This window comes from Hydra vulgaris, chromosome 15, assembly GCF_038396675.1.
Source record: "Hydra vulgaris chromosome 15, alternate assembly HydraT2T_AEP".
Taxonomy (NCBI): Eukaryota; Metazoa; Cnidaria; class Hydrozoa; order Anthoathecata; family Hydridae; genus Hydra; species Hydra vulgaris.
The window spans coordinates 34,499,285-34,526,355 of NC_088934.1; the positions used below are offsets into that span (position 1 = coordinate 34,499,285).

A 27,071-nucleotide genomic window follows, 5' to 3' on the forward strand; every position below is an offset into this window, starting at 1 on the left:
AAAAGAAGGTGAATACTATAATAACTGCATTTTTTTTACTTTTAAACTCAGGTTCCTACTTATGTTGAGATTTATGTTTTTATAGTTTTCTGAATTATCATAAAGTTCTATTTTATAATCAATCTTAAAGTAATGTCAACTTTAACTTGATGCATTAACCTTAATAATATATGACATTATAATATCAACCCTCGGAATTAGGAAAAATGATGTCGGCAAATTATTGCCAACCTCAATCTTTAGAGGTTGGCATCAGGTCAGCCAAAAAAAAATTTGATACAAAGGTCTTACCATAAAACATAGAAATGAGGTCGGCAATTTTTGCCAACCTCAAACACTTTGAGGTCAGCAGTTAGGTCTGCATTACCGAATGCCGACCCTGATTCCGAAGGCTGTAATATTGTGTATAATGTATATTCTTATTAAAATATATGCCAATAATCTTAAAATAAAAAGATTGAATTTATAGTAACTATTATTTCAAATAACTTTTAAATATTTCAAAAAATATTTTATACTATCAAAAAATTCTATAAAAGTTTTTTTGTAAATAAAATGGTTAAAAAAATCAAAAAATCATAATGGGTTTATAAAAAATATAACTGACAAATTATGAAACTTTGTTATTTAATAATTAATTACTTTAAACAATACTTATTTAATGATAAATTAAAGTAAATAGTAATTTAAAATTATTAATAGTTCATCATGTTTTTAGGTTTCTTATGATCTTGGCTGTTATTATTTTCCAAAAGAATTATACAATGATGCATGGAGACACTTTCATAAAGCATTTCACCTTATTGTAGGTTGTTTAAGTTTTTAATTTCAAAACATTCAGATGAAGGTTTCAGGTTGGAGCACTTGGTTGTGTTCTTAACAAAAGTTAACTTAAACACTTTTTTGTAGCTTTAAACTTTATTGTAGCTTTAAACGCGCATTCTGAACTTTAATAGTATAATGAAAATTTATTCTTCACTCTATAATAAAAAAACTATTTTCTGTTTTCTGCCTTATTTTTATAAGGAAGAAGGTGGGGAAGGTTTGAAGTCACATATTGACTTTGAAAAGTTATCTGGTTATTATCAAGCATGTTCAAGTCTTGTAGACAAAAAGGTTACAAAAAGCAACAGCCTTTTAATGCGATTAGAAGAGTCTGCCAATTCTGCATTTACTGTAAGAATCTTAATTAAAACGTTTTTGTAGTAATTATGAAAAGAATGTCAAATAATATATTATTATTATATTATTATATATATATATATATAAATAAATAAATAAATAAATAAATAAATAAATAAATATATATATATATATATATATATATATATATATATATATATATATATATATCCCTAAACTAATTTACACTAGTTGTTTACTGTTCATGCCAAAGTAAAAAACTAAGAAGTTTTCTTAATACATAAAATTAATTTCAATGAGTTTTTTTTTATACTGTTGGTTGTAAACTTAAGCAGGCATAAACTATTAAATAATTTTAAATTAAGCTATATAAACTTATATTTTCATAATATATTGTAATCTTTTTTAACAATTACCATTTTTCCTTAATAACTTTAAACAGCTTTGACAAATTGAATTTTCTAAATAAATGTTTTAAATAATGAGGTTTAAAATAACTTAAACATCAAACAGTGACAATCTTTTTTTAATCTAATTCAGTGCAGGAATAATAGACTAGAGAAATGAATGTTTTTAGAGCATGCAGAGACAGATAGAGTAAAAGAAAGCAACTTTGCTTGACAAGTCAAGCAAGAATGAGTTTTAAATCATGAACTAGAGATGATAGCTCCTTTGAGCAGCAACCATGATAGTATTTGTAAAAAAGAGAAAGAAAAAGACTTAGCAACTTAGCAGATGCTAACTTTGCAATCGATTGCAATATTTCTATATTCATTTTCATGAAAGGTCAGTAGCAAATGATGATCCAATAAGACTTGAAGAAGAGGACTCAGTGAGAGTCATTCCATTCATTAATATAGAAATGTTTACAATATTGTGATTTCATTTTACAATCAGTTGTTTTCAGTAAATAACTGAGTTTTGTGGGAATTAAAATTCACAAGCCAGTGCAAACCCCAAGTTGTTACAAAATTAAGATAAGATTCAAAATTAGCTGCCTGTTCTAAGCCATTGAAAAGAGAAGACTTTTTTTCAAGACAAGAGTATAAAGTTGAGTGGTCAGCAAACAGAGCTACTTTAGATGTAAGATTGTCAAGAAGATCATTCATGTAGATAAGAAATAATAAATGACCAAAGATAGAACTTTGAGGTACTGCAGAAGTTACTGGAAATAAAGAAGAGTGTTGTCCCTTAAGGATGACCTAAATAAAATGGTTAGAAAGAAATGATATGATAATCTCAAAAACTTTCTTATATACACCAAATGAAGCAAGCTTATGGAGAAGACCAGCATACCAAACTTTATTAAAAACTTTAGATATGTTCAGAGCAATAGCTCTTGCCTTACCCCCTCCATCTAATACACAATAGAATCTGTCCGTAACAGCAGTTAACAAGTCAGCCATAGAACAAGAAAATTGAAAATCGTATTGTCTGACAGTAAGTTATTTGACTCAAGATGGGATGTTGAAAATTTGTTAATCAAAAAATCACAGACCTTCCTAATAATAGAGAGAATACTGATTGGGCAATAGTTAGAAGGGTCAGAATGTTCTCCCGTGTTTTTTAAAGTTAGAACCACAAATGCCATTTTCAAACAGGCAGAAAAATAAAATTCAGTCAAACACTTATCAATTAGTTTAGAAGAGAGATTGAAGAGAGTTATGAAGAAATGTTTTGTAATACTATGGTAGTAATGTTATCTGGACCGCAAGCTTTAGAAGAGTTTAATAGAGAAATGCTTTTAGCAACAGAAGCCAGAGTGATTTGAATGTCTAACAATGGATTAACCTGTTTAACTGGAATGTCAGGAAGAGTACGGCCAGTAAATTCACGAGTCAAATTAGAAGAAAAGTTCATTGCAAATAGTTCTACCTTATCTTTGAGAGAAATAATAAGATTAAACCCATAAATTTTAGATGGAATGTTAGACTTACCTTTGTTAATGACACTGTTGAAGGTCTAAAGGTCTCTAGAGCTGAACTTCTATGATAAGATATGAGATATAGTAAACTAGAAATTAGCATCAGATAGCACCTTTTTACATTGATTTCTTGCAATAATGAAAAGGTGTTTGTTCTCAAGAAGTTTTTCTTTTAAAAAAAATGAAAAAAATGATTACAAATAGAGATAGCAGCTGCACAAAAAGGTGAAAACCATGGAATAAAATGAGGCTTAGAACTGAAAAGAAGGAATATAAGCTTCCTTACCTGCTTTAATCCAGGAGGTTATGTAAGAGGCACATTTATCAGTGGAGAGAGAAGAGACATCAACCCAAAGACCACCACGAAGAAAATTACAAAAAGAATCCCAGTCAGCTTTAGGGTAGTAGTAATTAGTGTTATGATAGAGTCCAAAGAAAAAATTTTAGATTAAAGATCTATAAAGATTATTGCATGGTTGTAACCACTTAAAGGAGAACATTGTTTTAGAGCCAAACCATTAAGTTTGATGAGCATTAAAGTCTTCTATAGCAGCAAAGGTGTAAAGAGAAGGGGCATGGCCTATTTGATCAGAAATAACAGTTGAACGAGTGTAGTCTTGAAAAGAAGGAGAATGAGAACAAATAGAAAATTGATAGAGTGAAGTAGTGCTAAGTGAGAGCACATAAAAGAGGATTTAAATCTTTTTTCTTGACAAATAGGTAAATTGATGAGTAAGTATATGCCCAAGCCAAGCATGTGGCTATTAGAGTCTTTGGGAATCAAAGGGTAGTAGCTATCATGTAGTAGCTGATATCTGAAGGAGCAACAGCTGAATTTATATTAGTCCCGCAAAGAGCAAGCAAGCTTGTCTTTTTTGCATGAGGTAAAATTCAACTGATGAAAAGTTAATTCAAAGACCATACTGGGTTACATGATACCACTAGCAAAGTGATCATAATTATCTTGAACCTAACCTGTCTTTTAGTAAGATATTTTTAAGAAATTTTTTAAGATTTTATTTTATTAACTTAAACTTTTTATTTTTTATAAACGTTTTCATTTATTTTAATAATATAGTTTTATCATTAAATATTTATCGTTATATCATTATAATAACTTCTGTTATAAATTTGTTAACGAAATGTGTTTTGTCTATAAAAACAGAAATTAAATTTTTGATGAATTTTTATAGATGAACTAGATCTATAAAATGATTTAGATAATAACTCATCAGATATCATATGATGAGTTTTTATAGATAAAACACAGCGCAAAAATTGATAATTGATTTTTACTATATTATTTTATTGCTCTGTTCTTTTAAGTACATTAAGCACTTTACTTTGTAAAATGCATTCAAATTTATTTGTGCGCGTGTGCGTGTGTATATATATATATATATATATATATATATATATATATATATATTATATTTTATATATATATATATATATATATATATATATATATATATATATATATATATATATATATATAATATATAATATATATATACACACACACACACACACACACACACACACACACACACACACACACACACACAAATAAATAAGAGTACATACACACATGATCCTGTAGCTTCTCAAACTTAATTTAATTTATTTCAGGGAATTACTGCAATACTTATGGAGGATAATATTTTAAAAGAAATTCCTTTTACACAGCGGCAAAGTGTTGAAACAAAGTTGTATCTGCTAAATATGGCAGACACATTGCATAGTGTTTGTACATTAAACTTTATTAGAGCTTGTCTGGATGGCTTGATAATATCAGAAAGTTTTTTACTTTCCCTTAGTTCAATGACAAAGTCTGAAGTTAAACTTTTTATTGAAGTAAGATGATTTTAGCTTATTAGAGTATATTTTTTAGAATTATTCAGAATAATAGAAGTTGTTTTAAGAAGGGAAAATTCTCAAAACAAAGTGTATTATTTATATTATTGTATTTTGTTTAGTTGTGCTGTAAATGCTACTCAAAGTTACGATGTGAATCAACTAAAGAGCGCTTGGTTGATGGAATAAGGTTATCTTTTTTATCTTCTCACTTCATCTAGTTTGTTGTTTAAAATTTTATGCCAATACATAAATCGTTTTTTATTTTTTTATACTAATTCAAAAACTATGAGTATTATTATTTATAATATAAAATTAGAAAAGTATATCAAAATTATTTTGGGTCATATTGTAACAATATTGCATTCCATAACAACTTACATAGTAACATTGTTTTTGTAAGTTAGCAAGGTTCCAACCGTGTGTTTTTAATTTTATAGTGTTTTTCATTTATGGGTTCATAATTATATAATTGATGTTTATAAAAAATGTTTTTTTTTTTTATTGCAATAAAATTTTAAAGTAAACATGTTAAAATATAAATTATTTATTAATAATATTTATTATAAATTTTGTTATAGATATTGAAATTATTTATTTAGCATATTACATATATCTTATATAAAGTTTTTATTTTGAATAATTAAAACTAGCAGTAAGCAACCTGTAATATGGGTTATTATTAATTTGATCATTAATAACAATAATAGCACATTAATAACTTGATATAATACCAAAAAAAAAAAACTAAATTAAATACAAATTTATCAATAAATAATATTTTAAGTTTGACTCCTTATCAGCAATGTTATTGTTTACAGTTAACGGCATAAAAGACTGTATTAATATCAGTTAAGTTCTTTTTTAAATCTGTCACAACACAGCAGGTACCAGAAAAGGTAAGTCAATTAAAGCCTGCCAATACCTGGAAAAAGAAATGAAACAAAAAAAAAATTACAATTTTCAATTACCAAAGTAATATTAAGAAATTGATTAAGTAAATTATAAAGAATAAAAAAAAATATAAAGAATAAAAAAATAGCTATAACAGCCTAGTTCTATCAACACAAAACACAGTAACAATAGCGCATAGGATAAGATATTTGTAAGCAATCATTACTGTGTCTCCAGAATAATTAAATAAGAAAAGATTGGCAACTAACACTGGCAAATAACACCACAACTTAATAAGATATTTTATTAAAATACTTGAACTAAAAAGGTTTTAATACAATATTTGAATAATCGAGGGACAATTATAGTTAAACAATATGAACAATTATATCATAAAATAGCAAGCAACTCGTAAAATATTTTTTGCGTATGGTCATTATCAATTGTGGTATTAAGAAATAAGTTAGAGCTCAGTAATTACATAAGTTTTATTAATTCTCCCTGTACTAATTCTTATCTGAGTCTCATCTAAGAGAGAGAGGGAGAGAAAGAAAGTGTTTCCAAGCAGCATGCTAAAAAAAGTAAAAAAGACACGAAGTAAATAATAGTAACTGATTTTATTATGTTACCAGTAAACAAAATTATTTTTGCCTTGATTAAAAGTTAATTTCCAGCTTCTTTCTAACTGTTGACTGATGATTAATAGAGTAAATTTTACATATTAAATTTACAAAATTAAAAACATGTTTCAACAGTAAGCAAACTAATCAAGTGATGACAAAGGCAACTTAAAAAAAAAGAACATAATTATGTTTTGAATTACAAAAAAATTTAAATTCATTTAATTTAAAACTGTCATTAATTGTGACTATAAATAGTGAAATTCATAATTTGCTTTGTTTTTAAGTGTCTAAGTAAGTCAAATTAACAGACATTAATGGTCTTGACACTTAATTCTGGCAAGTAAGTTTTCTGCTTGCCCAGTAGCATTTCTTACATTTCAATGACGATTAATTTCATCTTGTCTAGACCTAACTCTTTCATTTGACAACAACTATTTTTGAGTTGCCTATTTATTATATTATCATTTACACTTATAACTTATATATTATCATTTACACTAATAACTTCACTAATAGCAGTAATACTACTATTGTTACAATTGCATAATAAATGAACGCAGAAGAATCTTACAAATTGAAATCCTTTCTAATCAAAGATTATATTTTAACTTAAGATTTACTGAAATTCATATCTTTTTATAAGTTTATATATATATATATATATATATATATATATATATATATATATATATATATATATATATATATATATATGTATATATATATACATACATATATATATATATATATATATATATATATATATATATATATATATATATATATACATATACATATATATATATATATATATATATATATATATATATATATATATATATATATATATATATATATATATATATATATATAGATAGATAGATAGATAGATAGATAGATAGATATAAATTATGTCAGTGTATTCTACAAATAGAGTGCTCAATGTTCTTAAAGAACAGAGCAATAATAAATTAGTAAAAACACTTATCTAATTTTTTTCTTCAACAGCGTGTTTCTCCATCAGTAGGTTCATCAGGAATCTTAGCTTCCTGATGAACTTACTGATGGAGAAACATGCTGTTGAAGAAAAAAATTAGATAAGTGTTTTTACTAATTTATATAGATATATATTTATTTATTATATACATTTATTATATATATATATATATAAATATATATATATATATATATGTATATATTTATTATATATATATATATATATATATATATATATATATATATTTATCAAAAGTATCACACAGTATTTATTTACATAACTTATTTTTAATTTAACGAAGAATATAGACTACAATGCACTAAATTATTTTTATCTTAACACACAATCTTGTATTAAAAAAATGAAGCAATATCAGTCTGTATATTTTACTCTAAAGTAATAATAATATATATATATATATATATATATATATATAAATATATATATATAAATATATATATATATATATATATATATATATATATATATATATATATATATATATATATATATATATATATATATATTAACATTCCTTTAAAAAGAAGCATAACACTTTAAACAATGAAATATAGAAAAGCATCATCATTTTGTTTCAACTACTTCTAGCAAGAATTTATTTATTTTCTATTCTTTGTTATTTTTTCTAAGAAAAAATATTCATATAGATACAGAGAAATATAAAATTTACTGAAATATAGGCACATTTATGTATATAAAATTGCATGTCTACAAATTACAGTCAGTTTTCCATGTTAGATACATAAAAAATATATCTAATCAATATATATCTAATATAAAATAAATCCACCATAAAATAAAACAAAATAGTTAACTTACTCAAATCAGTACCAGTTCTACTGGTACTGATTAAAAAAAATTATTGAATTGAAGTCACTAAAATTTTACACAATGGTTGTAAAAACATTAAAAACATAAAAACAAAATTTGAATAAATAAACACATAAAAAAATTTTAAAAAACCTAGAAACTACTTAAAAAAGACATGGAGCTTTGAAGTTTGAATGTTTACTGAACTAATTAATAGTAGATATTTTGAAATAATTCATAAAAATTTACAACAATTTATTCTTTTATATCGCATAAATACATCTGATAAATCTGAAATGAAAAAATGTAACGAATAAGTAAATACAAAGAAAAACACGAATTAAAAATAAGTGTACCTGATCGAGATAAGCTGTTGTGCTACCAGAGTATTACTTGTTAAACATTGTTATTTCATGTTAGCTTTTAGAAAGCAATTCATGTTGGCAAGCAATTCATACTCAAATTAAATTGAGGTATAAACAAAATGTATATATGGTAACATTATTTTTCTTGAATGGAGTTTAGTGAGTGATTAAAAGCAGTGAGTTCCAATAATAAAACTGCCTATTAATCATTGTCAACAATTAACACCAACATGAAGGTAAGCCAATTGTAACAACATTAGTAACATAAATAACAACATTACGCAAAATATTATTGAAAGATATTTATATGTGTTTCCAGAATAATTAATAATAAAGGCAAGACATCACCAAGACATAAAGCAGTATCACCGCTTGACTGGCAAGGTTGACAAACTATGCTCTACACATTTGCTAAGTTACACCACTTTAAAAATAACAAAATATAGACATATATACTAACTATAAAACACAATATATTTATTTAACTTTATATAACATAGATAAACACCTCATTAAACAATTATATTTTTTTTTTTTTTTTTGTTATTCACCTCCCCAAGGCCGAGATGGCCACTACAGATGAGGAGGCTACTTAATAGTGGTTATAACCCTCTCTCAACTCTTTAACTCCGAAACACGAACCTTGACGAACAAGGCCGCTGCGCGGAGAAACAAGTTGAGCGCGGTACTACCAGGGACGTGGTGGGGGTTGAACTCGGAACCTCTCGCTTATGAAGCGAGCGCTTTACCACTACACCACTACCGCATTATACACATTAGATACATTTTATAATATTAAAAAAACTCATTTATAAAACAATTATATAACACATGTTACCACATACACATATTTATCAGAAACTTTTTAACTTTGAACATAATATTAACATATATGCAAATCATAATCATATATAACTTGAATTGCGCAAACAAAAAGTTTAAGAATAATATGAGAAAATCTAAAACGATTCATATATATATACATATCTAAAGACACATATCTCATAAAAAAATATCAAAATATAATCATATTTAATTTAAATCAGATACTTAAATAATTGAATAAAGATTGAATTTGTATATTGAATTATATAAAATAATGTATATTGAATGGATCGCGGCAACTTTTTTTGGTGATTGAGATAGATAACTTGCAGACATGGAGCAAACTTCAAGCTTGGGTATATTTATACTTATATCAAATTAGAATGCTTCAAAAAATATTGGAGTGATTGGAACTACAAAAACCCCAAAACTTGTGCCCCCAGCCCCAAATTTGAGAGCAATTAGTTACAGAGATTTATACTATTGCTATTCTAAACTAAATTTATATTCATCAACATATTTCAAATTTCATCTAATAATACTTTAACATTCGAAAATTATGACTTTATAAACATACCCAAAATTATAAATTGCTCCATGTCTGAAAGTTATCTATCTTAATCACCAAAAAAATCTGCCATGACCCCTGTATTTCTATGGTATTTTAACAAATCTAATAACAAAATCTAGCCAGTTGAATGGAATTATAAATAAGCTATTATAATATATTATATTATTTTCGATGTTAAACTTAAAGATGAATCTAGAGGAAAATGGATTAGCCCTCCCCTATTAATATACCATTCTTTGGAGCTGCGGGAGGAGGAGGGGAAGAAATAAAAATAAAATCAATGTCATATTAGACTTTAAATTACTAACACTCAACATTTTAAAGTATTTTTTGTTACATTCGATGCTAAATCTTTTTTCTTTGCTCATAAACATAGTTAAGCAAGAACACTTTTTTTTCTTCTCTTTTTTTCTTTGTTTGATTATCCAATTAGTTCTTTAACTTGATTAATGCCCCTCGGACAAGTCATTGACCACATCATAGGATTAATAGTAGATTCAAACTCGAGATAAAAATTGTTGAACTTTGAGAACTGTGAAGGGAACTTAAGCCACTGCAAATCACCTTTTCCATGTCCAATCTTATCAAAGATGAGCCAAGATTGCTAAATTACTAGAGAACAAAAAGATGGAGGCTGATCTTGTGCAAAGTCTAAAGAGTGAAAAAGCTCTTTATCGACCATAACACGTTTAAGTGGAGACACGTTTGGTTTGGCCAGAAGTGTATTGTTCAATGCATTGGCATTATCTTCACTGTTTTGGCAACATTTATCTGCTAAAACACAACTAAGGCAGGATCAAGGTAGCAGCTGTGTCTGTCAAATGATTTTAATACTCTGAAGTAGCTCCAAGAAGATTTATATCGATGAACCTCATCATCTGCAACAGAGCTTTCATATCCTATGCAATATTTTAATAATACTAGATTATGTCATCAATCAAACAATTAACTAATTTTTTTTTTACGCTGTTTTCTTATTTATAATAATTATTTCTAACCTGATATGGGGCAGCATATCAGGTTGGCGATACTGCTCTAAGAAACCACTGAGTGTTAAAGATGCCAACAAACATAGCAATATCACAAATCTCTTCTATATTTTCTTTTGATAAATTTGGAAAGGTTTGGAATGGTTGTAAAAATATTTTAAAATAATACAATGCTTTTGCCATGCATTTTGCATAATGCAATAGACCAGGAATCTATTATCTATTACATCTCTGTAGAACTGTTCAGCCTCAAGATGTTGTTTATTTATCCAAGTTGCTGTTTGAGTTTGAATCCTCATTAATGGAACTGTGTCTTTTTCAACATCATTTTAGATAGATTTTAGGTGTTTTAAGAGCTAGTTCTCTGGACCAGACATTTTACTACCTGGATATATCATATTAAAATGGGTAATATGTCTTTCCAAAATATGGCGTTTACACGCAAGGAGAAGTAGTGGCCGCCCCAGTTTATAAGCCATTCTTGTTATAACTCCTTGGCTTTTCAATGATGGAAGCAGTAGTATCAAAGCTTTATATGGTGATTGAGAAAGTCTCAGTGATTGGAGCTTGGGAGCTACCAAAACCCCAAAATTGGTGCCCCCAGCCCCAAATGTGAGGGCAATGAGTTACCGAGTTTAATGCTATTGTTATTCTAAACTAAATTTATATTTATTGATAGATTTCAAATTTCATTTAATAATATTTTAGTGTTTTACAATTTTTGGGACTGGGGGGCACAAGTTTTGGGGGTTTTTGTAGTTCCCAGGCTCCTTTCACTGAAATTTTTTTTGAAGCATCCTAATTTGATATAAGTATAAATATACTCAAGTTTGATGTTTGCTCCATGCCTGCAAGTTATCTATCTCAATCACCAAAAAAAGTTGCTGCAATCCACGAAATAGGGAAAATTATTTTTTTTTGTCTACTTTTTGACTTTTCTATATATATATAAATATATAAAACAAAGGTTTGTGCAAGTTATAAGCTTCCACTCAAGTCCAAAAATTTTTTTTACCTAATTCTGAACCACCCTAGTCCGCATGCTTTATCATATTTTTTAACATTTTTTTTATCTTTTTTTTTGCCATTGTTTTGCTTAAAATGTTTCAATCATCGTAGGAAAACAATATAATCTTTTAGTTATAATATAACAGCCCTCAGAATTAGGATTAGTATTTGGCAATGTTGTTCTAACTGTAAACCTAAAAGTGTTGATGTCAGTAATTTAAAAGCTTTGTAACAACTTACCTTGTGAGGTAACTTAACTTGTGACCAAAATGTTCAGCAATTTGTTGCTGAACTTATTTTTACTAATTCCAAGGGTTGTAAATGTTTTTATAATGAATGTTGAGTGAACTTTAAATGCTTTTTTCTTTTAGTTTTATAAATAATTTTCTTTTTTTTGCATCATTTTTCTGCAATACATTTGCAAATGCAAATAAAATGCATTTTACCATAAGTACAACATACCATAACCATGTATAGTTTAATTATTAAAAACATAAGTATTAAACTTAATGAAGGGCCTTTTTTTTAGCACCTCCTTATTAATTTTATTAATCTTATTAATTTATATGTAAATTTTATTGAAATTATTTTTATGACAAGTTATTTTGTTATTCCCTGTTATTTTTTTTTCTACAATAAATGCTGCGATTGTTAAATATCTATGCTTTGTATACCATGCATTTTTTTAAGAAACAAAAATTTTGTAGCAAAGAAAAAAAAAATAGGAATCTTGCAAAAACAATTTAACAGTTTTTTAATTAATCAAAAGAAAACAATTTTCTTGGCATTTTTTTCTATTATTTCTTATTTCTTGTTTTAAATTTTTTTTTAATAATTTACTTTTATTTTTATTTTTAATTTCTTGATTTTTAATTTTGGTTTTTTATTTAAATTTTTCTTTAATTTACGTATTCATTTAATATTCAAAAAAATGTTTGCAAAATACTCCAAAAAAGTCATGGTATATAGAGATGTTTTATAAAATTTCAACAGCTGTAAAGTATCTGAGTATTAATAGTGTTCTATTGGATGTGCAAGGTGTCCTTTTTTTCTAGTATTTTTTATGTGCATTTTCAAGGTCACATAAGGAGGTGTTTTTTATAACTTTGTGATAATAAGCAGGAATGAGGCAACCATAAAGTTTATTGCTTAGGTTGTCATTTATCTATTATCGAGTTAATCTTTACTTATTATCGAGTTGAGTTTTTCTCAGTCAGGTCAGGTTATCCTGCTACTGGTAACATGTAGCCCAGCTGCCTTGTAAGATATGCTTCTTTAGGCAAAAGCTACGAGAAGCCAACTTCGACTTAAAACACCCCTTATCTTGGTGCTCTTGGTTTAGTAAAGGCTAGAGATGGTGTCTCAATAAAAATACTCATCTTAGGAAGATGTTAAACACATCTGACTACTGTCTTGTAGAAGGCCTCCTAGGCAAAGACTTAAGGGGTAAACAGATTCTACTTATTGACCAACCTCTACCCCTTCTTCTTCTATTAGGCTAGCGCAGATGTATTTATAATACGTTGTTTCCAGTTTAGGATGTTGAATGCTAGATCTTGACTCAATGCATGAGTTTTGCTTGTGTCTCTGTTTTTATGACTAGACTACTCATTTCATTAACTCCTAATGAGGGTGCAGCTCCAAAACTTCGTTTTATGGTTTTGAGGCTGGCTGGTAGTCAGGTTTCTCTAACTCTGTGGTAGCTCTCAGAGAGGCTGATTCCATCAATAGCTGTAAAATATCAGAGTACTAACAAAGCCATGTTTTGCGTGGATGGTGTCCCTGGTCTTACTTTTGGTGTGCATTACCGAGTTTGGAGCCCTTTTGTGACAACTTAGGGTTTATTAATAGTAATGACAAATTAGATTTTATTAATAGTAACTTAGGGTTTATTAATAGTAATGAGCCCAATTGCTTGGGCTATTAAATAGTATTTTGAGGACCATCTATGCTTTGAGTAAAGTTCTTTAACAAGTTTAAAAATGACTAAAGTATTAAAATCTATAAAACACAAAAAACCATCGGCATCACTAAATTCTCTAGACCTATCATTTACTAATATTTGTGGTCTTTGAAGTAACTTTTCTTCTGTTGAGTCTTATCTATTGTAAAGTTCATCAGAGCTACTTGCTCTTTGTGAGACTAATTTGAGTTAGGCTGTCTTATCTTGTGATCTTAGTGCTGATGGTTATCTTCCTTTAATTCGTAAAGACTCCAATAGTCACATGCTTTGCCTGAGCATTTACATTTGTAAGAATTCATCCATTTGTCAGGAAACTAGGTTTGAATCCACCAACTATTCTTTTTATGTGCTTTCGTTTAGCACCACTTTACTCTTTTTAATCGCCTTTCTTTTTGTTCTATATTGCTCTCCTTCATCTCAAGACTGGACTCTTTTTGAAGTTATTTCTGATCAAATTAATCAAACCCTTTCTCTTTATCCATCAGCCAATATTGTTGTTGGTGATTTTAATGCTCATCACACTGAATGGCTTGGCTCTAGTGTCAGTGACTCTGCAAGCGTTAAGGCCCACAACTTTTGCCTTTCTCAATCACTAAATCAAATACTTTCCATCTCTTAATCAAAAACTTTCCAAATCGCTTTCCAGACAACCGGAATCATTTACCTTCTCTACTCGACTTATGTCTTGTTTTTTTTTCTCCACATTCACCCTTAATCACGGTTTGATCTCTCTAAAACTATTATTTCATTCTTCTTCATCATCAGAATCCCTCTATCATCATGCCTCTTACAACTACCATAAAGCTGACTGGGACTCTTTCTGTGATTTTCTTTGTGATGGCCCTTGGGTAGAAATCTTTTGTCTTCTTGCTGATAAATGTGCTCCTTACATAACTTCTTGGAATCAGGCTGGCATGGAATCTTTTATTGCCTTTCGACGATTCAAGTCAAGCTTCACTCTTCTCCTTGGATTACCTCACATTGTGCTGCTGCAATTGCCAATCAAAACCATTACTTCCATATCTATCAGCAAAACAATTCTCCACAAAACAGTCTGTTTATTGTTACTAGAAACCATTGTAAATAAGTATTGTCTAATGCTGAAGCTTGATATTCTCAGGTCATGAAATCTCATATTTCATCTCAAAAATTAGGCTCTTTTGACTTCTAGAGAATCTTTAACAATATCAATAGTGTGGATAAATCTGTTATTCCACCTCTGTTGTACAGTTCAGATTTTGTTACCTCACCTGAAGACAAATCTGAATTATTTGCTAAAAACTTTTCATCAATATCATCTCTTGATTTCACTCATTGCGTTTTACCTGATATAGCCGACAAACAGGTTGATTTATTGCCTGACATTTGTATCACTCCGGCTTCTGTATCTAAAGTGGTTTCCTGCTTAGACTCTACTACAGCTTATGGTCCGAACAAAATACCTGTTATAGTCTTGCAGAAGTATTCTCTGGAGCTACCCTTCATCTTCTAAGATTAACTCTTACTTCTGATCTTTCTTGGAAACCATATATCAAATCGATTACAAAATTAGCATCTGATAAGGATGCATCTCTTTGTTGTGCTTGACACTTTCTTTCTCTGGATTCTATTCTTTATCTCTATAAATCTTAAATCTGTCTTTGTATGGAATACTTTTGCCATATCTGGGATGGATCTTCTAATGATGCCCTTTCTCTTTTAGACAAGGTGCAAAAATGCATTGTAAACATAGTTGGACCTGCTCTTGCAGCCAACACATGTTGTGTTACACAACATGCGTCCAACACAACATTTAAAAACTATAAAAGCCCTAACCTGTTGCACAATTTTTGACTTTTTAGTTATATAAACCATTTTTTGACATTTTTTTGTCATTAGAAGTTTAAATTTTATACACAAAATTTTAGGTAGTTATTAATTAAAATTTGTAAAATTTTAACTATATAACTAAATTTAAATTAAAGAATAATTTTACTCAATTTAATACTTTTGGCTTTTTTTTGGTTTTTGTTTCAGATCTTCAGTATTTTTTTTCTCCTAAAGCAGATTTTCCTTGATTTATGTCTGTTGTTTTTTAACAAGAAAATGAAGTTTTTCCTTTATTGAAGAATCAACCCTATGGTTGTAATAATGTTGTTGTACAAGTACAAACCTAATTCATTTAAATGTCTCTGACTATTGTCTCCAGAATATCTACATTGTTAGGATTGGACAGGAATGACATGTGATGGAACGCTAATGCTGACCATACAAATTATTTTTTTTGACAACTTAGATGATTTGATGATTTAAATATTTGAGAAATGCTCTGAAAAAATAAGTTAAACTTAAACTTATTTTTAAAAATGTTTTACTAAAGTTACTCAAAACGCTTTTAAAATAACAAATTACTTCTAATGATTGTTTAATAAATAAACAAATTTTATTTAAATTATTAAAAACGTTATATATAATATTTTTAAATTGTATAAACATTTATTTTTTCCAAAAAATTGCAAAAAATTTTTTTTTTAAAAAATAAAATATTTGTTTAAAAGATTTAAAAAAATTATAAAATAAAAACATTACAAAATATTTCAAAACTTTACATTAATCAACAAAATACATGCTTATTTTAGTAAATAAAGTTATTTTATATTCTTGTATAATTTATATAAAATGTTCACACTCATTCTAAGCAACTAGTCACAAAAAGTTTTGAAGTTATTCATAATTTAAAGTAACTTAAAAAAAATCCTTCAAAAAAAATTTGACTGAAAGGTTTTTTTTATTAATTTATACCAAGGGCATTTATTTAAAAAAATTATTATAATTAATTTTTATTTATTCAAAGCCTTTGCGTAAAATAAAACCTTTAGAAAAGATCAATGATTAAACATTATTCATTACATAAAAATTTTTTAAATTGCATTTAATTTACTAAAATATAACAACCATGGTCAAATTGTAAAGAAAAAATTATAAGCGTTGTCAGTTAAAGTGTGTGATCTGTTCCTGCCCAAGCCTGCATTGTTATACAAGATAATTTCTATAATGGCAGCAATACTTTTGATTTAGCTTTACTGCTGACATTCCAAATGTCGTAATTATTTTTAACATAAAAAAACAATACGTAATTATTTTTTACATGAAAAAACAATATAAGGTTTGTCATATATTGTAACACATCTGAAATTTTTTAGGGCATCCCATAAAAATCTGTTTTGGTTACTTAATTCATCTAGCATAAGTTTCAATGTAAGATTGACTAAATATTAATTACTTTTTCCAGTTCAAAGTATTTTATCAATAAATCAATCAATATATTTCGATAAAAGATCTTACAGTCGAAGTCATTTACAAATAGTTAAAAACTAATCTTAAGTAAATACCATGAAATAGTATTAATAATACAAATAATAATGATAATAATGATGAAAAATTAACAGTTATAAGAACAATAAGAAAGTTATATAATAATAAAACAATATTAATTTTAAAACACCAATTGAATATTATGCAGAGACAGGAAAGTTATAAACAGTTATGTACTGACAAAACGTAACAACGATTAAATAAATATAATCAATCTTAATATCAATAATCATAATGAAAATAATAAAAGTAATATAAATATTTCATTAAAAAATAGCAATAAGTAAACAAAAATTTTTTTAAGTAACACTCTCAAATAAAGACGTGTCACCCACACACAAACATTTACTTACAAAAAATATAGAGTTTTCATAGTAAATAAAAACATTCAAATAAAAATAAAAATCATATCATAATACCCATAAAACACATATCGTCCCTCAAAATTAATAAAATTTAAAAATTTTTCTTTTTCTTTTCTTCAAAAACAGAGCAATTTTTATATTTTATTTAATTCTTTTTAATTACTTTCCATTTTTGAATGTTTTTTTTTCTTTTAACTTTAGTTTTTTGTCTTTCTTTTTTTTTTTTCTCGTTTCTTTTTTCGTTTTTTTTCTTTTGTTAATTTGTTTGATTAGTTTTTTATATTTGTTGTTTATGATTTTTGCTTTTTTATTTCTTTCTTTTTCTTTTCTTCACTCCCTTTATTTTTATTTTATTTGTTTTTCGTATTTTATTCTTTTTTTTTCTTTCTTTTTTATTTTTATTTATAAAATTCGTTATAAAAAAGTGTCTGCCATTCTGGAAGTCTCTGCACTGAATCCAATAATTGACATATCAGTGATAATATCAGTGACATAATAAGTTGCAAGCTAATGTTTAATTATATTCATCACTGGTTTTAATTTACCTTCATTATAATCAAAGTTCATTTGTAAATCTATTAGACATTTTTTCGAATGGCATCTTTAAGTTCTAAAAATCTTTTACAGCATGCCTAATTTATGACTGCATCTAAAATTAGAGTTCTTTTCTGATTTATGTTTATTGAACATATTTTTGCAATAGTTTATCATTTTTGGTTATTGATTTTCTGAAAAGTCTTATGACTTCCAAATTTTTGTAATTAAAAAATTTAGCTTTGTAAAACATGTTTGGTGTCAGTTGCTTCGAGGTCTACATCAATGTTTTCACATTCAATATCTGAATAACCAAAATCAGACTCAACACTATGTCTAAATAACATCAGCTCTGTTTGATTTTATGCAGAGAAAATTAGAAAAAGTTGTATTAAATTCTTCTAGCTTATTTTCAATTAGTTCTGCTCATAGATTAGCAAATGCAGTTTCATGAATTCGACTTAATTCAAGGTTCAAAAGATCACCACGAATAATAATATTTATATATCAGCAGTTTTATTTGGTTGTTCATTTATCTGTGGTAGGGCTATGTGCTTTGTTATTTAGCTTATTTTAACTTTCATGTATAACTTCTTTACTTATTTTATTGACATAAATTATGACTTACTTTTAAATGGTTTTGAGTGATGTTGGTATCTCTCTGTAGCATTTTCCTTTACATAGCATTTTAAAATTTTTAGATTTAAAAATTTATTAAAAAGAATGCCAACTTTCTTTCAATCATTATGAAAGTACAGCTTCAAGTTATGTCATTTATTTTTTGAAAAAAGAAATAATTTTTGATGCTTTAACAACTTACGGTTCTATTGACTGCTCTTCGATATTTATCTTTAAAACATTAGTTTGATGTTGGTTAGAATTAAAAATGGCTATATCTTTGTCTCTATACAATAGTAGTAATACCAAATTTAATTTTTATCCATTAAAGTTATGTAGATTGTCAAAATTTCAGAATTTTATTAACTATAAAAAATGTCAGCATTGTAATTAATTTTATTAATTGAAATTGCAAGTTAATTATAATAATAACCTTTTTTGTTTTAATTATGGTAGTCTAGTTTACTTTAGTAATATCATAATAAATACACTTTTAAAAATAACAGCAAAAAGGATTGGAAATAAATACACTTTGAAAAATAACAGCAAGTACAATTAGAAATGCAAAGCAAGCCAATATCTATATTATTTCAAACATTTTGTAATTGCAGTTGTCAAGTTTACTCATGAATTAAGTTTTAACAAAAGAATGTTTTATAGTGTTAAAGTTGTAATGTTATTGACAAGAAAATAAATTTACTTTATTTAAAATTTATAAATCAATTTTTTTTATATTAAAAATAACCAAAAATAATGATTTTTGGTTATTTTTGACCAACAGCAATAACCAGCAATTACAATTTAAAGCAATTCATATAAAAAATAAAAAAGTATGAATTACAAGTATTTTTGTAATTTTCCTTATTATATTCATGATAAATCTTTTGATATCCTTTTATTTAACTCAACATGCAAAGTTTTTTTTATCCCCAATTGAGTCAAGTGAAAATTGTTTTTAAACTATGTCACTAGTTTATGCACAAGCTGACAAAATTAATGAAGACAGTTTCTTAAGTTGACAGAAAATTAGTAGAAAGAGAACAGAAATTATTTTAAAGATAAATGCAAGTAAAATAGTGTGCAGCTGTTGTATTGCTATGGCCTGGTTCTGAATTAGTAAATGAAGGATCTTAAACTAAGATAACAAGTGCATACATTTAAAGATAATTCTCTTTGCATAGACATTGTCAACACTAAATTGTACAAACACAAGCTTTTAGGTGTTCATGCAATCCTGGTACAGGTCATACTTTAACAGATGCATTGTACAGACAGGTTCTGTCATGGAAATGTGGATCAAATGTTATTGGAATGTATTTTAACACTAGTGTCTCAAACACTGGCAAGTTCACAAGAGCTTATAAATCACAAGAGAAATTAAGCAGACAAAATATACTGTGGCTTTCTTGTAGACACCACATGCTTTCTGATGTATTTACAGTCTGCTTTAGGCCATCATTAGGTCTAGAGATTCTAATCTTCAAAAGATTTAGAGTTAGACCAAACATAATTACCATGTGTCAAAACATTAAAAAATTAAATTTGACGTTAACAGCTCTTAGCTGTTAACGTCAAATTTATTCCTGCATGCATTTTTTTGTTAACAATATTTTTTTTAACTTAATAAAATTTTTACTTTCCCCTGCAGTATTACAATAGTTAAGATAAAAATAAATAAATGAAAAGTATATATTTTAAAAAAATCCAGTATTTAGAAATGGGTTGACTCAATATAACATTAAAGTATTTTTTGAGATTTTATTTTTCAAGAAATTTAATATGAAATTTCCATGAAATTGTTGATTCCTTTTTAATGACTAACTTACTCATAAAGAGAATGCAACCAATCCTGAAACCAGTATTATTCTTACTTTATATAAATGATTTATGTTAGGCATCCTAAAAGTTTAATTGTTTGCTAACAACTCTAATCTTTTTATTCATGCAATAGCGTAATGATTTTTTTTAAATATTTAATGAAAAATTAAATGAATTATTAGTAATAGATTTAGTAATAGAGAAAACTAAGTTTATGTTGTTCCACAAACCTAATAAAGGTGATCAAATTCCTTTAAAATTACTCATTTTAAAACCAGACAAAAATACTGTTGGCTCAAAAGTGATATCCTTCAATCATGCACTTAAGCTTGTGTCAGAGTTTTTAATTCTGTTCACAATGAGGACAGACAAGTTATAATATTGGCTGTTCAGCAAAATAGGGATCAATTCAGTGAGTTTGAAAAAGTACGAACAACGGAGTATGATAAAAAAAGAAGGGCACTTACAAACCATATTTTGAAGAATAGTTATTCGAATTTTCACCAAAAAAAGAAAAAAGTTTGATGAGTTATAATTTTACAAACTGTTTTTAAGTTTTTTTTCTTTATTGATTGTTATATCATTGTTGACCTTAATAATATTGTTATATATATTTCTTAGCTGAAATTTTTTTTACCTCAACTATCCAACTAGAGATTACTACTAGAGCAAAATAAAATTGTTATAATAAAAAGCATATTTGCAGTGCCTATATGAAAGTATAATCAAACTTATTTATTTTAAAGTCTAATCAAACTTTATGTAAAATAAAACTTTAAGGCAGGTGGTGCATAAACATTCTGTAAAAAAAATTAAGTAAAATAGATGGAAATGGAATGAAACAAATCTTCTGCAGGCTTGGTCGCGAAGCGGGAGCGATCGCTCTCAAATCCTGACCATGGAAATCATTTTGAAAACATTTTAAAAAACAAAAAAAATGCGCAAAAAAGATTATTGGACCAATGAGAGACAATAACGAAAAAAAAAAACAAAAAAAAAAATGAAGTAAAGAAAATAACTTTTAACGCGAAAAAAAACTTTAAGCAAAATAAATTACATTTAGACAAATATTTGAACAAATATTTTCAAAACATTGCTTTTTTATAATTTTTTTCATAAAATTAAGCAACATTTTTTATATAAAGTAACATCTTACGATTGCTTAATAAGGAAACAAATTTTCTTTTATTTATCAAAGAGTATAATATAATTTCTATTTATATACGCGTGCCTTATTTCCAGTGCTAAATTAGAGAGGGTTGGAGTTAGAGGGGGCTATAGTTCCAATCCCCAAAAAGTCTAATAAAGCTCTAATAAAACTAGCGCTAGTTTTAGTATTATTTAAGCTAAATTATTTTATAAATAAAAAGTTAATTTTTTTAACTATTTTATGCTTCGCGTAGTTTGAAAAGTTTAACATATTTGAAACAATTCTTCTTAGTAATGTGAACAAATGAAATAATTAAACCATTGAGTTACTGTAGAAATTGAATTACCAAATAAAAATGAAGAGGAAGCAGAACTGTTTCAACTCACCGCTGATATTTAGTGAGTGGGCTTTTTAATTTTAGTTAGTATTTAAAACAGAAAAAAGTTTAAGTATAACGAGTTTGTAAGAATGGCAACTATAACCTTCACAATCTTTTTTTTTTCTAAATGATTTTTAATTTTTTTACAACATTTTATTTAACTTACTTTCTTTTCGGTTTGTTTATTTTTTATTTTTTTGATGTCCATGCAAAACAAACACAAGGTCAGCATAATAATAAAAGAAATCGTTTAAAAAAGTAACTAAAACAAACAATGCTAAACAGACATTAGTTTAGGGATCATCCATAAATTATGCAACGCAAAACTCATTTTAAAAATATAACTTCTTGTATGTTTATTTCATAATTGGTTTTATTAACTTTAATGATTATTGATAATGCACTTCTGTGGTGCTCTGTGACAAGACCGTTAGGTCTTCTTGGGGCACCTAAATAACAAATAAAAATAATAATTTCATTGAAAACACAATTATTGTTGAAAGTCTTTTTGTTTACAAAATAAATTGTAAAAACTGCTTTAAAAGATTTCATTAGAATAAAAATATATACACAAAATTACATTTACATAAAAATACATAATTTTTAATTAAAAAAAAAAAAATATACTAATAACATCTATAGTTTATAATAAAATTTCAAAATTATAAAACATTTATTTTTGTAAACAAGTAATAATAGTTTAAAAGATTTACGGCTTAAAATAATAGTATTGGAATAATAGTCTGTTTGATAATATATACTTGAAACAATTTATGGTAGATATCTCAAAACTTAACAAATCTTGAATAATACAATTTTTTGAAACATTTCAACAGAATATTCTAAAACTTTATTTCGCTTGGTCAACGTATTTTTTGAACCAATAGAATTAGCTTGTTTGTAAATTTGGTGGGTTTTTAGTGTTTGCTTTTTATTCTTCCGCACCGAGATGTTTTGAAAACATTCAAGATTATGTATGCTTCCATGTATGTCCATAAAATAAAAAGTTTTTGTTTTACGGACATACATAAACTTAAATGTTCTCAAAACGACTAAAAAATACACACAGAAATAATATTTAGTTTTTTGGAACTAAATATTATTTCTGTGGTCAGTATTCAAAAGCGATTGCTCCCGCTTCCCGACCAAGCCTGCTTCTGCTGCCCATGGCTAGCCTACTATAGGAGGTCCTATATTAAAAATTATTTTTTAAATTAAATTTTGGCTTAAATTAACCTCCATAATCAAGAATTTGATAAAATTTGAAAAGTTTAATAAAGAAATTGGTCGATTGATAATAATCCATAAAATAACCTAAAATCATAATATTTTACCCATTTCTAGGTCAAATCAATGTACTTTTTTAAAAACTTTATTTTCTAACCAATTTAAAATAATTTTTAGGTGTTTTAGAGTTCATAGAAGAAAAATTAGTGTTTTATTTCAATGTTTAAGGTCCCCACTTTTTTGTTAAAAAAATGGGTGTTTTGGGGCACAAATTGTAAAAGCGGGGACCTTAACAATGATTTAAAAATTTTTTTCTGCGTTAAGTTAATTTTTATTTTTTTTTGTTAATTCACCTCCCCAAGGCCCAGAAGGCCACTACAGATGAGGAGGCTACTTAATTGTGGTTATAACCCTCTCTCAACTCTATAACTCCGAAACACGAACCTTGACGAACAAGGCCGCTGCGTGGAGAAACAAGTTGAGCGCGGTACTACCAGGGACGTGGTGGGGATCGAACTCGGAACCTCTCGCTTAGGAAGCGAGCGCCCTACCACTACACCACTACCGCATATAATTTTATCTATCTGGTCAACTAACCTAGGTGGTTGGGATTTATTTTGAAAAATAATGCATCCTAATATACACTATAAATGTTAATAGTTATTATTTTTTAAAATTAGGTTTAATTAGAATTAATTCTTTTTTCTAAATTTATTTTTGATCTCTAGTTTTTAGGTTCTTATTTTTTTTAGGCTAGCCTTGCAGTTTTTTACTGAAGAGCAGAGAATAGATTGTCAAGGAAATTATGATTTTGAGTTCATCTTTGATCATGATAATGAAAATTTAGTATGTTTTTTAGTTTATCCTTTTTTATTTTAAAAGTTTTTAACTGGTTGAAGTCATGTTTTATTTTCTAACTTTATTTTCTAGTTTACTTAGGTATGTTGATAATTTTGAGTTCATGTTGGTTTTTTTTTTGCTCCTTATTTTTGCAAATACGTAGCTTTTTTTTGTGTGCAAATTTTGTGAATATGTCGAATAACTCTAGTACTTTTTTTTTAAAGATATCCTCACCAAAAAAAACCAAATTTGATTTAGCTGATTTAACTAAAATGGTAGTTTCCAAAGAAGAAAATTTACTTGGAGGTATTTAATAAATTTGTAATATGTTTAACCTAAGTAATAATTCAGTTTCAATGTGTTTCTAAATGTCTTTTTTAGAGGTTGAGATTGATGACCGAAACAGTTCTTTGGCCCACTTAAAAGCAAAGTTGATAGCGTGTTTTGACCCTGAGTCAATAAAAGATATTCTATTCACTCTGCATAAGTTTTCTCCAGAAGAATCACATGCAGTAGTAAGTTCTATTGTGTGTATTATTTACAGGAAAATTTAGTTTGAAACTCACTCAAAAATATTTAAAAAAGAAGTGGAGAATAAACAATAAATGACAAATTACTAAATATAAATAACGCACACATGACTCATCAGCAAGACATGACCAGCAACACTTCAAAATCTAAAAGTTTAAATGACTAAATTTTATTTTATTAAATTTATTTTAAATTAGTTAAAATTTTGTTGAAAATATTATAATACATATTGAATTAAAGTAAAAGTTATTTGAAATAATGCAAGCATTATTTAAAATGCAAACATTATTTAAAATAATATTAAAATAATAAATATTTAAAAACATGCAAACATAAAGCTATCTAATGCAAAATAACCTCAATGAATAAGCAAAACCACCTCAATAAGTAAACAAAACAAAAATTATTTGATTGAGTTTTTAAATAAATAAATCTCAAAGTATAATAAACGAACAAAAATGTGTGCAATCCTAGTGTCCTTAATCTGAAGTCTCAAACCCAAGTAGTTTTTGTAATTCCAAAATTGCAGGGTTATCAAAATTGCTAGTCTGTTGTAATTTCAGGATTTTCTTTATTACTATTGTTTTTTACTCATACCAGGTATTTTCAGAACTATTTGTTTAAATGTTTTTTTTTTGTATTTAAAAAAAAATTAACCCTTTAACAGTCATGTATTTTTTAAAATTATGCCTTTTATCTGTCCAACATTTATAAAGTGGTGACCAAATGTCCTGTATTTTTTTTTAAACTTTGTTTTTTTTGTGAAAAAATTGAAAAAAAGTTGATGTACAGTTTTCACTATTTTTTACTTATCACAACAACATTTGATTATTTAAATTAGAGTTCTAAATTTGTATAAGAGTATATAATCATATATATAATATTAATAGTTTTTAAATATGTAACTTATCAATATTCACTCTTTGTGTGATATTTTCAATGCATGGAGCTGCACAAGGTCCAACATCATAATTTCTACATTCATATCTCAAGTCTTTTAATATTTTATGTTTGGAATACACATCTTCTTTGAGCATTCATCTTTTTTTGCTGATGCTAATGACATATGTTGAAAAATATTGATCAATCAATTGAAGAGGGTTTTTTGCCACCATCTAGAATGAATACTTGTTGGCTGTTGACTATATTGTTGTATGATTAATGTTATCAGCTGTATTCTATAGTTCAAAACTAATATATAATGACCCCTTTTTTTATAAACTTTTTGTGCATTGAAGGTTGCTTAATTAATTAAATGTGTAAATACTTTCTTGTACCACTTTTTTACCCTCTTCCTTCCCACTTTGTATAATGTCATCATTAAGTCTTTTTTATCAACGTCTCCCATACTTCATAGCTCCAAACTTTTTAAAAGTCTTTTTAAAAGGATCATGTATTTTGTGGCAAAATGTTTAATTTGATGTTGTATACACAATTTGTAAAATACATCAGATTTAATGAATTTATCATTGTAGAGTACTGTAGCTTTTTTGGCTCCCCCAAAAGGCCAAATTCAGATTTTGAAATTCAAATTTCAAAAATCCTCTCTTCTGCTGCATTGCCATGCAGTAACAATATGATGAACTTAGCAAGTTGAAATATCAAATGAAACTGTCTACCAGTTGCATTTTTGAGACCATTCACAGTATGCTATACATGATCAATTCTTCCTTACAGGAAAGTGTGGGAGCAGTTGATATGCTACAAAATGATCATATACACAGCCTATAATATCTCCAATTAATGTTTTCAAAGTAGGAAATCTGTTTACAAAGTATAACACTGATTTAAATCCAACAGACTTTTCTTTTCAAATTTAACAGACTATTCTTGATTTGGAGAACAGCTGCATGTTCAACAACAGTGTCAGTCAGTGGAAAATGACCTTTTCCATATAGATAGGCTGCCTGCATCAATTGAATTGCTCCAGATTCAATACTTGCTTCGTCATTTGGTAGAAAATTTTTATTTCTCAATGTTTTTCTGCTGTTTGTGTTGTGAGTTCTATCATAACGTTTTCTTTGCCAAAAAATAATGCTGGATCAGTGACATCTTCAAGCAGTACTGAAACATACTCCACTTTAATAAACTTCCCCAAGGGATTGTTCAGGAATTCCATGATTTTGTTTTTCACCACATGAAATTTAGGTTCTTTTGATTGAAGAGTTTCATTTAGAAATAAAAACTTGGGTAAAACTGATTGATAAAATACCAGGTAAACTTTGGTATTCTTTAGCTGCCTTCTTATGCTGAGGACCACCTATA

At 27.0% G+C, this 27,071-nt stretch overlaps 1 protein-coding gene across 1 annotated transcript in view; it reads left to right on the top strand.

The window, feature by feature from the left end:
- The window catches only part of LOC101235764 (integrator complex subunit 8), a 102,168-nt gene that overhangs the window by 30,296 nt on the left and 44,801 nt on the right, over window positions 1-27,071 (top strand). Inside the window, exons 9-15 of the mRNA XM_065820025.1 lie at window positions 719-805; window positions 1,027-1,176; window positions 4,700-4,924; window positions 5,047-5,114; window positions 24,188-24,281; window positions 24,500-24,581; window positions 24,657-24,790. Of these exons, the coding sequence (XP_065676097.1) occupies window positions 719-805; window positions 1,027-1,176; window positions 4,700-4,924; window positions 5,047-5,114; window positions 24,188-24,281; window positions 24,500-24,581; window positions 24,657-24,790 (840 nt within the window). The remainder of the gene's footprint in view (window positions 1-718; window positions 806-1,026; window positions 1,177-4,699; window positions 4,925-5,046; window positions 5,115-24,187; window positions 24,282-24,499; window positions 24,582-24,656; window positions 24,791-27,071) is intronic.